Below are 12,086 nucleotides of genomic sequence, written 5' to 3'. Positions count from 1 at the left end.
AGCCACACTCACCTCCTATCCTCACTGCTACTAGTGGTCATTCTGCTCCAATTACCGAGGCCACTTTAAGGTCCCTATTAGGTGATCTAAGGCATTCTATACAAAAGGACATATCCACAGCACTCTCGGCTTTACAAAAAGATATAACTCATATTGGAGAAAGAACAGCCCATATTGAAGACAAGATGGAAGAATTCTCCAACGCCGACAACCAGCTGGTGGACGCACATAACGATGCTGAGGACGAAATATCTGCCTTGAAAACCAAAACTAGGCGTAACAACTTAAGATTTAGAGGAATTCCAGAAACCGTTGACCCTGACACTATTAAGGACTTCCTCGCTGATTACTTTGTCGCCTTAGTACCAACAGCGGAACAGAAAGATCTACTAATTGATAGAGCGCACAGGATCCCTAAACCCAAAAGCGCTCCTAACGCTGCTCCCAGAGATATTATTGCCAGGCTGCACTTCTATCACTTCAAAGAGCTAATCCTTAAAGCAGCAAATTCAACACAAGACCTCCCTGACCGATTCAAGAATATACTAATATTCTCCGATCTTTCTGCAACTACCCTGAACAGACGCAGGGAATTTTCAAGCGCTACTAAAATTCTCAGGGATCACAATATCCCTTACAAATGGGGCTATCCGGTAAAACTCCCTATTTTCAAGAACGGAATTACACACACAATCTCCTCCCCAAGCGACACCATGAAGCTGCTCCAGAAATAGTCCTTAACTACGGTGGATGAGAACACCATCTCACCTCAGAAGAAAAGACCTCCTACCCTGACTAAAAAGTGGACCTGAATCCTCTCCCCCGCAAGAAAGAATACTCCTTCCCTCTTTAAAGGACATATCCTTTCTATTATATAGGGGTCACTAGACTGCTATAAATGTTCTACATTCTGTACCGCAGGTTCTCTACGGAGATAACCCACCTGCACTACTAATCCCGCCTCCGTCAATACCTGGATACATTTTGGTATCCAGTTGGTTCTCTTTGAACCGGACTTTATTGTTTCTACTTGTTATAGATAAAGTGATTTAGTTCAGATTAACTTTATCTAATCCTCTACTCCTCCTAATCTCCATTCCTTATCTCCTTCATACCTATTCCCTCCCTTCTATTGCAACACCACTGTTAAACACTAGGTAACAAGTGAAATTGTGTTTTGTTTTTTGTTTTAGGCTAAAGGGCGATTGCAGTATCTTGATTAAGGTACCTGCTCTTGCTCTGCTACATTTTGTGCAATTTACCGTGTTACTTGCTCTGTACTCTTTTGTTACCGGCGATGGTCATAAAAATCTCTTCAATTAATGTAAATGGGCTAAATAGTCCTATTAAAAGATCTTTACTTTGGAAGGAAGTTAATTCCCTCAAAAGTGACGTGGTCTGTATTCAAGAAACCCACTTGAATGAGTCTGATATGTATAGACTCAAGCATAAAAAATTCTCCAATTTATTTGCATCATCGGCGATGAACAAGAAAAGAGGAGTAATCAATGCTATTAAGGACTCCCTTTCTTTTCATCTGATCCAGAGCATAAATGATAGTGAAGGAAGATATGTTATAGTGATATGCAACATCAATAATACCCTATATACACTATACCCTATATACACTATGCACCGAACACAAACCAACTTGCATTTATCAAGGAAGTAATAACGACTGCCTTATCCATTAAACAAGGTTACCTGGTCATATGTGGGGATTTCAATTTACCACCATCACCGATAATAAATAAATCAAACCACACCACTTCTCAACCCTCCTCCCAATTCGCACAATACCTATTGTCAGAAGATTTATACGATGTCTGGAGAGTTTTACACGCATCAGAGCGTGATTATACCTTTTATTCTCACCCTTACAAACAATACTCGAGAATTGACTTGATATTAGTGGACAAATGGACCCTACGAAAAGTCCCATCCTCTAATATAGGATCCATAACATGGTCCGATCATGCACCGGTATCTTGTCAAATCTCAGAACGTTTCAATCAACCCACATATACTCCTTGGCGTACCAACAATTATCAGCTGTTTCTTCCTTCTACTCAATCCCAAATCAAAGAAGTACTCATGGAATATTTTAAGCATAATTCCACCCCAGATGTCCAACCCACTACAATCTGGTGCGCCCATAAGGCTTTTGTAAGAGGTCACCTCATACGTATCTCCTCCTATCTAAAAAAGCAAAACCGCATGCGTACAGAACAACTATGCGCAGCGATAACCAATTTATAAGCCATAGACAAAACAAACCCTTCCCAAACTGTTATAAATCAACTCAGAGATCTAAGATACGAACTTTATCAACTCCACCAAAATAGGTTTGAACAGAATTTAAGAAGATCAAAAGCGAGATTTTATGCGCAAGGCAACAGAGCAAGCAAGACATTGGCCAACAAAGTTAAATCCTCAATGAATAGGAAAAAATTACCATATATTTATAACCCCAATAAGGAAAAGGTATTTAACCCCCAAGAAATAGCTAATACCTTTGCCAATTATTATTTTACTCTATACAACCTAAAAGACAATAAATCAGTACCACGACCGACTCCAGACCTGATCAATACATTCCTATCTGGTATCTCACTGCCCACTCTTTCCCCAAAACAGTTAGAACAAATCAACAAACCAATTGACGTCACAGAAATTTTGAAAATTATCAAATCAACCAAAAATAATAAATCTGCAGGCCCTGATGGATTAACAAATGAATATTTCAAAATATTTGGGAATATTTTGTCTCCCTTCCTCTTATCCACGTTTTCCCATATAATGTCCACAGGAAATATACCACCAGAAATGCTCCAAGCTACTATAGTAGCTATACCCAAGCCAGGCAAACCTCTCGATCTTCCAGAAAATTTCCGTCCGATCTCTCTTTTGAACGCTGACCTAAAAATATACTCAAAGCTACTAGCTAATAGAATATCTTTATGTGTCCCCCATCTTATTCACCATGATCAAGTAGGTTTTGTTAAATCAAGACAAACCCTAGATAGCACCAGAGCATAATCGACCTCATTTATTTATCCAGAGCAAGACGAGTGCCTTCTTTGCTTCTGTCCCTAGACGCGGAGAAGGCATTCGATCGAGTGCATTGGGGGTATTTGAAGACAGTACTAGCCAAATTTGGACTACGGGGACAAATTACCCAAGCGATAAGTGCATTATACTCCAAACCGTCAGCTAATGTCCTTATAAACGGAATGCTATCCAACCAACTACAAATCAATAATGGAACAAGACAGGGGTGCCCCCTGTCACCCATTATCTTCGCATTGGCGATTGAACCTTTGGCAGAAAGCATAAGGGCCCACCCACTAATTTCAGGTATAAAAATTGGGGAAGCAAACCACAAAATCGGTTTATTTGCCGATGATATTATCCTGGCACTAACCAATCCAACAATATCCCTACCCACCATTATGAAAATATTAAAGTCATTCAGCTCTATCTCATACTATAGCTTAAACATAGCTAAAACCCAAGTCCTTTACCTAGGTCTAAAAGATTCAGATCTTACCCCTTTAAGTGGAATTCTGAACACATCACTTACCTTGGAATTAAGCTAACCCCATCGTTCTCTAATCTCCTAACAGTAAACCTTAACAACTTAAAAGAAAATATAAAAAACGAACTAAATAGTATGATAAATTGCAAAATGCTTATTAAGTATATTTGGCAAGATAGAAAACTAAGAATGCAAGCAGATGTAATGTGCCTACCCATTCCAAAAGGGGGACTGGGATTCCCCTCCATAATTAAATACTACAGGGCGTGCATTTTAGAACAAATGAGATATACATGGTTAAACCAGCCGGACAACCATTGGATCACAATCGAAAACTATATAATGGGTGTAGATAACCCCCAAATATTCTTCATCTCAAATTCACTAATGAAATCCTTCCGCTCTCCAGAGATGCCACCCAAAATTCAAGCTGCACTTGAAGTATGGACTCTATTGACGACCAAATTGAACCTTGTTAACATTTCCTTAACAGACTTTCCCCTAGAGGACGTGGAGAAGTGTATACCAAATCTAAAGATCCATAATTGGATTAACTCAGGAATCACAAACCTGAGTCAACTTTACACCAACAATATTTTAAGCTCTTTCACAGACTTGTCCTTGAGATTCAAAATTCCCCATAGGGACTTCTACAAGTACTTACAAGTCAGACATTTTTTATCTGGGACGAATTTCCCCACGACCACTGACACCTCTGATATAATGAAAATGTTACGAAACCCATTAACTACTCTCAAAGCCCTATCTCTCAGTTATCACCTTATGACGGAGAGATCAGACTCACCACTGACCCCCCTATTGAGGAAATGGGAATCTACATTAAACTTGAATATTTCTCTAGAACAATGGGACACTGCTTTCTCGATTATAAGTGCCTCTTCTAAATGTGTAAACCACCTTGAAAACTCTAGGAAAATACTTTCTAGATGGTACTATACACCCCATAAACTATCTAAGATGTACCCCCTATCATCCCAAGTCTGCTGGAGATGTTCTGCGGAAAAAGCTGATATGGAACATATTTGGTGGGAATGCAGTAAGATTAAACGATCTGGAGCTCGGTCAATGCTATTCTTACACAAATATGTAATATCCCAATTTCACTATCCATATCTCAAGCCCTACTCTCCGTTGATCTAGATATATTTCCCCCAACTATCAGGACAGTTATCACCCATGTGATTGTGGCTACTAGAGTGAAGATTGCCTACTATTGGAAAAATCCAAACCCTCCTCCACTGATGGAAATGGTAAACGCTGTCAATAACAACTGTTTATATGAAATGATCAATGCCTGTATATCTAACAAACGAGCCAATTTTAAAACTATATGGCACTACTGGCTTTATTCCAAATTCAACAAAGTCCTAATAGATAAGTAAAGTACAGATGTATTTATCACTCCTTGTCACACACCTCCCTTTCCCTCCCCTTCTTTTCGCCCCCTTTTCCTTACTTTGCCAATGTTACCTTATAGTAATTTTCATAAATTTTGCCCTGGTATCCCTATGTTGGGGATGATGAGGACAAACATCTCTTGTAGTATTGTTAAATACTGTTTATTTACACTGTATAATGAGACATGCAACTCATAGAATGTATATAACATTCCTTTTTGAAAACAATAAAACATATGTTCAGAAAGTATATTATAGGTATATCACACCCCTCAATCAGTTTCTTGGGGGGAAACAGGTATATCACACCCATTGCAATTAGTTGTTCCAATAACGCCGGTCCCTCTATATAGCGGCGGTATCGCAGCAGAACTGCACAGAACTGCTGCACAATACAAATGCACTATATACTTTCTATGTTAGAAAGTATATTATAGGTATATCACACCCCTTAAATCAGTTTTTTTGGGGGGCAACAGGTATATCACACCCGTTGCAAATAGTTGTTCCAATAGCGTTTGTCCCTCTATATAGCTGTGGTATCGCAGCAGAACCGCACACAACTGCTGCACAATACAAATGCACTATAATATACTTTCTATGTTAGAAAGTATATTATAAGTTTTTTACACCCCTCAGTATATCACACCTATCGATAGCACACCTATACCAGTCCTTAAAAGGACTTTTGTGGACCTATTAGCTAGCGTTTGGTGTCCCTTCAGCCTGTCCCTGCTCCACAAAGCAACCTCTCCCTACACTGGCAAAACACAAAATGTAAAATGACTGCCAGATCGGGTTTTGTGATAGGGTGGGGGTGTGTCCATGTGCTGAAACATCTCAATTGGCTGTCCTGTCCCACCTGATGGATGTGTCATGGATCAAAGTTCGGCGCAATGCAAAATAATATGGCGCCGACGGACACTGGCATATGTTCGCATGTTCGGCGAATTGCGAACGCGCAAAGTTCGCCGCGAAACGAGCGCCAGGAAAACCGCAAGGCCATCTCTATCTATGATGACAGATACACAAAACCCTCTAAACTTTACAGATATGTTTACATGTTCGGGTAGTTGTGCAGCAAGAAGCTGTGCCACTGCTGTTTCTGAAGAACCACAGCAAAAAAATTATTTTGCCATGACTGGTGTTTGTGTTTTTTTTTAAAGAAGGAAACGTTTCTGGTAAAAAGTTATAAAAAGTATATTAGTTATATAAGTATGTATATTGTACTATTTCATACATACATGAGCCTGTAGAACATGTAAGAAATAACGCCCCTTGCCACCCAATATTTTTTGTTACTCAGCATACATAGTCCTCCCCTATTTTTGTCTTATCAATATATTTCTTTAAAGGGATTCTGTCACCTCCCCTAACCCAAAATCGGATTTTAAAGCAGTCATGCAGCACAGCTTACCTTGAATCGGCTGTGCTCTTCTATCTTGTAATCCGTCCAGTAGTTTAGGAGAAAAACGACTTTTATGATTATGCTAATTAGGCCTGAAGGTGCCCAGAGGGGCGTTTTGTTCCCCTTAGTGTGCCCAGTAACGCCCCTCTTACAGTGCCCAAAACGCCTTACTTCCGACTGCCTAACCGCCCACAGCCTCTCATCCCTCTCCTCCCCCTCCCTCACGGCCGAACGAACTCTCGCGCAGGCGCAGTACCCACTGAGGGCGATTTGCTGGAGACTGAGGGAAGAGCGAGCATCGGACGTCACTAGGCTCGGCGCATGCCCAGTGACGAGGATGAAGCTCCTGCCCTCAGTCTCCTGCAGATCGCACTGGCGCAGCTCTCAGTGGGTACTGCGCCTGCGCGAGAGTTCGTTCGGCCGTGAGGGAGGGGGAGGAGAGGGATGAGAGGCTGTTGGCGGTTAGGCAGTCGGAAGGAAGGCGTTTTGGACACTGTAAGAGGGGCGTTACTGGGCACACTAAGGGGCTAATAGCATAATCATAAAAGTTGTTTTTCTCATAAACTACTGGACGGATTACAAGATAGAAGAGCACAGCCGATTCAAGGTAAGCTGTGCTGCATGACTGCTTTAAAATCCGAAGTTGTGCTATACCCTACTTTTCACTCTAGCTCCCATTTCCCCTTTTTTTTTTTTTTTTATTTACCTAATTTGCAATTTTCTCTTATCCCACGCTCTTGAATCCTACTTTCTGGTTTGTCATATGTCTGCTGTCCAATTAGGCCACAGGGCAGTGAGATGCGTCCTGATATCAGCAGATCATATAACACCCCTTGTTCTTACTAATGAGGTTTTCTTTATTTATTATACCCAACTGTTAGTCCCCTGTTTGTTAACATATGGTGTTTAAGCATTTCATCTGTTAATGACAATTTTGAATTATTCTTTCTTTCAATTAAGGATCCACAATTTATGGACGTGTCATGGTGGATCCTGTTCAAAACCTTGGAGACTCATTCATCTGCAACATTGAGAAAGTATTTTTATGTACTGGAGCCGATGGTTATGTGCCTAAATACAATCCGGACAACAAGGAGTATGGATGCCTTGCAGATTCTCCCACCTTACTATATCAGTTTAAGATACTGGTATGTTAATTCATAGCTACATTAGTGTACTAACCTACTAAACTCATTGTAGTCTACCAATATACAGTAAGTCGAAGTCTGGCAATTATCAAAAATTAATGGTGCTGCATTTAGTTAAGAGGTGACTATGTGTGTTATAGATTCATCCGTATTGTCCAGGAACTGATCTATTATGTGCAACAACATTTGTGTTATAGGGCATAGATAATCTTCATACTACAACACTAGAAAATACTAAATAACTGCTTATACAACTCAAAAACATTTAAAAAATCTGTTGTATTTTACTTCAATAACAGGACAAAGCTCAACCAGAAACCCAAGGGAAGGTATTTGGAAATGTTCCATTTGAAGCAAAATTAGCAGCAGACAGTCCAGAAGCTCTCCCCCTGGTGAAACAGCCAGGATCAGATGGCTTTAGTATGTCATCAGATTCCCTTTTTCAGGTAATTTGTGGTTAGAATTTTGTTGTTATAATGCATACTAAATTTTACTGTCAGTGTGCCATCCTCAACAAGCACCGCACATTGTAGAAACTTTTAAAAAAATGCATACAGATAACAGAAATATAACCCATAAGACGAAAAGATCTGAAGAATACACTATAAAGAATGTAATCAATGATTATGTTAAAGAGGTTCTCCGAGACTGGCAACACTTAGCTGTCACAGGTGCTCCAGGTCTAGCACGAAGATTCTTTCTCATGTGCTATTGGTCCCTGCTGAACCGGAAGTGTGATGTGCCATCTACATGCACATCACCGCTGCTGGCAAGTCAATGACCTCAGTAGTGGCACCAGCCAGGTACCGTGCCTGTACACATCAAAACTGAGGCTACTTATTGGCTAACAGTGGTGTGCATATAGATGGGACATTACACTTCTGGTCAAGCTCAGCACTGGAACCCAAGCACCGGTGAGTCTTTTTATTTTAGCCCTTCACCATGACTGGCCGTATAAAAAGGTGTTCCCAGTCTTAGAGAGCCCCTTTAAGTGTTGATCTGAGATTTAACTTTATTTTGACAACAGCCTTAATTTGGCCATACACCTCAAAGAGCTACAGTATTTCTTTTGACCTCTCTTGGCTCAGATGAGTGTGCATCTATATTTCAGTGGGATGAGGAGAATAAAGAGCTGCCAGATGTATCTGGCAGAAGCTTATCTCCCATGGGAATAAAAGACCATGCATGTTTAGATTCATCAGCCTTTGTTGGATAGCCTAGAATCCTCCATGCACATTAGATAGGTGGTTTATATACAAAAATCTGCACATTTTTATCCAGTATGTATGGATAGCTTTACTCCTAGTTGTAGTGTCACTAAACCTAACATTTATGGTCTATTTGAGGTTAATTTCATGTGTTTCCAACATCACCGCTTTTTTCAAATATCGAATATTTTATAGAGCCTCCAGAAAGAGTTACATACATATTTGTTTCAGCAGCTCTCTCATTAGTGCCAATGTAAAGCTAAAATATTAAACTAAATGTTTTCTAATATTCAAGAAATAAAATGTGTCTTTTCCAATTCATTACATTTAGGTGGCTGCTGGACGTGAATGGTTCATTCATGCTATCTATACAGTCCGCTCCAGAGAAAATGCAAACAGGGGCATTGGAAAACGTAGTGTGGATTACCACCACACCCTGAGTAGCACAGCCGTAGGAAATGATCAGTTTCTTTTGAAGAGAAGCAGAAGAGAAAATAAGGATAATTTAGCACTTACTCAAGACATTGGTGCAGATAAGAACAGAGGGACAAACATTCAGCACATTGCTCTGAGAAACTCTAAAAGAGTCTCCGGCAAGGACACTTTACCGGGCAGTGGACTATATGACAAACCATTTTTAGAAATTACTGGCCAGGATCCACAGGGCACTGTGATGCCAGTCATCGGAGGTTTGGCTGCTTTGTTGCTCCTGATTTGCACTACAGTTATCATTATTGTGCTACTAAAATGCAGAGGACGCTCACATTCTGATAAAAAGACTGCCTCCAATAGTCACTGCAATAGCCGTGAAACTGTAACCACTAGAAACAGCAGCAGTGACAACTGTGAGGTATAGAAGATCGGACATGAAGTTTAAGTTCCTCTGATTTCTTTGTGCCTATACATTTTGGTACTATTTGGACCTTTTTATATATCTTCTTTCCCCAACTAAATCTATCCAAAATTGATGAACTATTCATTGGCTGTTTGGTACCAAAACTTTTTCAAATGTGTTGGATAGGGATAGCAAATATTTTCACCCGCTATTAACTATGGGTTCTCCAAGAAGCAATTCGGCCTGATTTCATCTACATATTGAACCTGGCAAACCAATTTAACAGTCTCTAGTCTTATTTATCATTATTTAAAGGTTTTAACACCTCCTCTTTGGAAAACCCCTTTCATCAAGTTGTATTTGGCTATTTGAGGGTCCCTCCCCCTCGTAAGCCAGAGCAAAAAGTCTCTCAGGTAGCTCTAAAGGGGGCCATAAACATTTGTGAATGTTGACTGAACATTCCGATTTTCGGAGGGACTGGCAAACCATCTAATGTGTACTGGAGCAGGCTGAGAGCTTAAAATGGCCCTGAAATAAAACCCATAAGAGGCCCCATGTTTTAGGCAGGTCCAAACTGACAGAAGACACAGCAGAACCAAATAATACAATGCAGCACAAAATACTGCTGCACTCACTACAGTATTCAACTGTATCACTGTCCTGAGGATGGAGATATAGCTGACTTCAGGAGGACAACTGTGGTCATCAGCCAGGAGCATAAGTACCTGATGCTTCTAGCATTAATTACTACTGAGAGCATCAGATCATTAAGTATCCAGCTGGTGCCAATGAGGAGTGCTCAGGTACCCCCTCTGGCATTAGGTACGGCATACTTATCTTCTTTTATGACAGTTTTCAGACATAAAAGAAGACTGAAATCTACGCTAGGTCCGAGTTGGCATAGATTTCACTTTTGGTGCACAGACTGCCAGGGAATGTGGCTAATTTATGATGAGCTGTGCGCCCCATCATAAATTAGACGCATTCCCTTTTGGTGCAGGGGAAATCTTAGACCACCAAGGAATGCTGAGAAATCTGAGCACAGCAGAAATTGGACCTTAGCTCCAGGCTAGAATACATGATGCATCTTAGTATTTTGCTTTATTTTTTACCTTTCCTAACAAATATTTTTTTAACTTTTTGTGTAGACAACTGTGAATCTACAGTATAAATTGGCGCAAAAGGACATAAATACACAGTGTAAAACAAGGCATAAAGTGTTTTTTTTTTTTTTGCAAATGGTGCTAAAACAAAATGCACTAGTGAATTAATTTGTTAGGTATTTTCTTAGTCAATAACACTATTTATGACAATGGTCTGTCTTACATTTCAAGGGATTACTGTACGATGTTTTTATACAATTTTTGCTATCATTGGATTTTCTTCTGTTGTATTTACTGCTGCTATGGCAACACAAAGAAATGTTCAGGAATATTTATGCCAATGATCGTATTTCAGTATGACATTTCAATATTAAATTTCTTGTATTTAATCTGTATTCATTCATAAGTTTCATACGAATGTTCGTTATATGCTAAATTTTTTCTTCTTATGTTCCTTTTCACTTCTTTTTCGGTTCTGTCTCATCACCATTGTTTCTTCATAAGACAGAGAAAAGTATCTTTTAATATACTACCCTACCTTCCCCTATGTACGTTGAGTATATTCACTTATTGTACTTAGGAAGTGGTTGAAAGCATCGGGCTGGTTAAGATCATGTTCATATATAGCAGATTAGTTGAAGAAATTAATTTGATGAAAAAATAATTTGATTAAAAAAATAACTCCAGAATAAGTGTTTTGTTTTAGCCTCGTTTTGTGTGGCTTTTCTTTTAATGTGTTTGCCCATAGCATTTTCCTCATGCTATTTTTCTCCTATAGAGAAAATGCTGAGAAAAACAGAGAAAAGAACGACCAAGAGCTTGTTTTTGAAGATACCCCAGAAATACACCACAAACAATGCCCTCTAAATTAACAAAATAGCAGTTAAACGCTTGTGTGTCCTGGGTTTAGTATTCCAATGGACCTTCAGTTAACCACCTCAGCCCCCAGTGCTTAAACACCCTGAAAGACCAGGCCACTTTTTACACTTCTGACTTACACTACTTTCACCGTTTATTGCTCGGTCATGCAACTTACCACCCAAATGAATTTTACCTCCTTTTCTTCTCACTAATAGAGCTTTCATTTGGTGGTATTTTATTGCTGCTGACATTTTTACTTTTTTTGTTATTAATCGAAATTTAACGATTTTTTTGCAAAAAAATGAAATTTTTCACTTTCAGTTGTAAAATTTTGCAAAAAAAACGAGATCCATATAGAAATTTTGCTCTAAATTTATAGTTCTACATGTCTTTGATAAAAAAAAAATGTTTGGGTAAAAAAAAAATGGTTTGGGTAAAAGTTATAGCGTTTACAAACTATGGTACAAAAATGTGAATTTCCGCTTTTTGAAGCAGCTCTGACTTTCTGAGCACCTGTCATGTTTCCTGAGGTTCTACAATGCCCAGACAGTACAAACACCCCACAAA

General features: G+C 39.4%; 1 protein-coding gene across 2 annotated transcripts in view; it reads left to right on the top strand.

Moving 5' to 3' along the window:
- Positions 1-11,007, top strand: part of FREM3 (FRAS1 related extracellular matrix 3) — an 82,315-nt gene extending 71,308 nt beyond the window's left edge. For both annotated transcript variants that reach the window (XM_040418503.1, XM_040418504.1), the window contains exons 22-24: positions 7,325-7,512; positions 7,812-7,958; positions 9,052-11,007. In XM_040418503.1, coding sequence (XP_040274437.1) covers positions 7,325-7,512; positions 7,812-7,958; positions 9,052-9,576 — 860 coding nt within the window. In that variant the 3' untranslated portion in view covers positions 9,577-11,007. The remainder of the gene's footprint in view (positions 1-7,324; positions 7,513-7,811; positions 7,959-9,051) is intronic.
- Positions 11,008-12,086: the final 1,079 nt, after the last annotated feature.

This window comes from Bufo bufo, chromosome 2 (genome assembly GCF_905171765.1).
Source record: "Bufo bufo chromosome 2, aBufBuf1.1, whole genome shotgun sequence".
Lineage (NCBI taxonomy): Eukaryota > Metazoa > Chordata > Amphibia > Anura > Bufonidae > Bufo > Bufo bufo.
The sequence above is the reverse complement of the archived record's forward strand: the minus strand, read 5'-3'. Positions and strand labels throughout refer to the sequence as shown.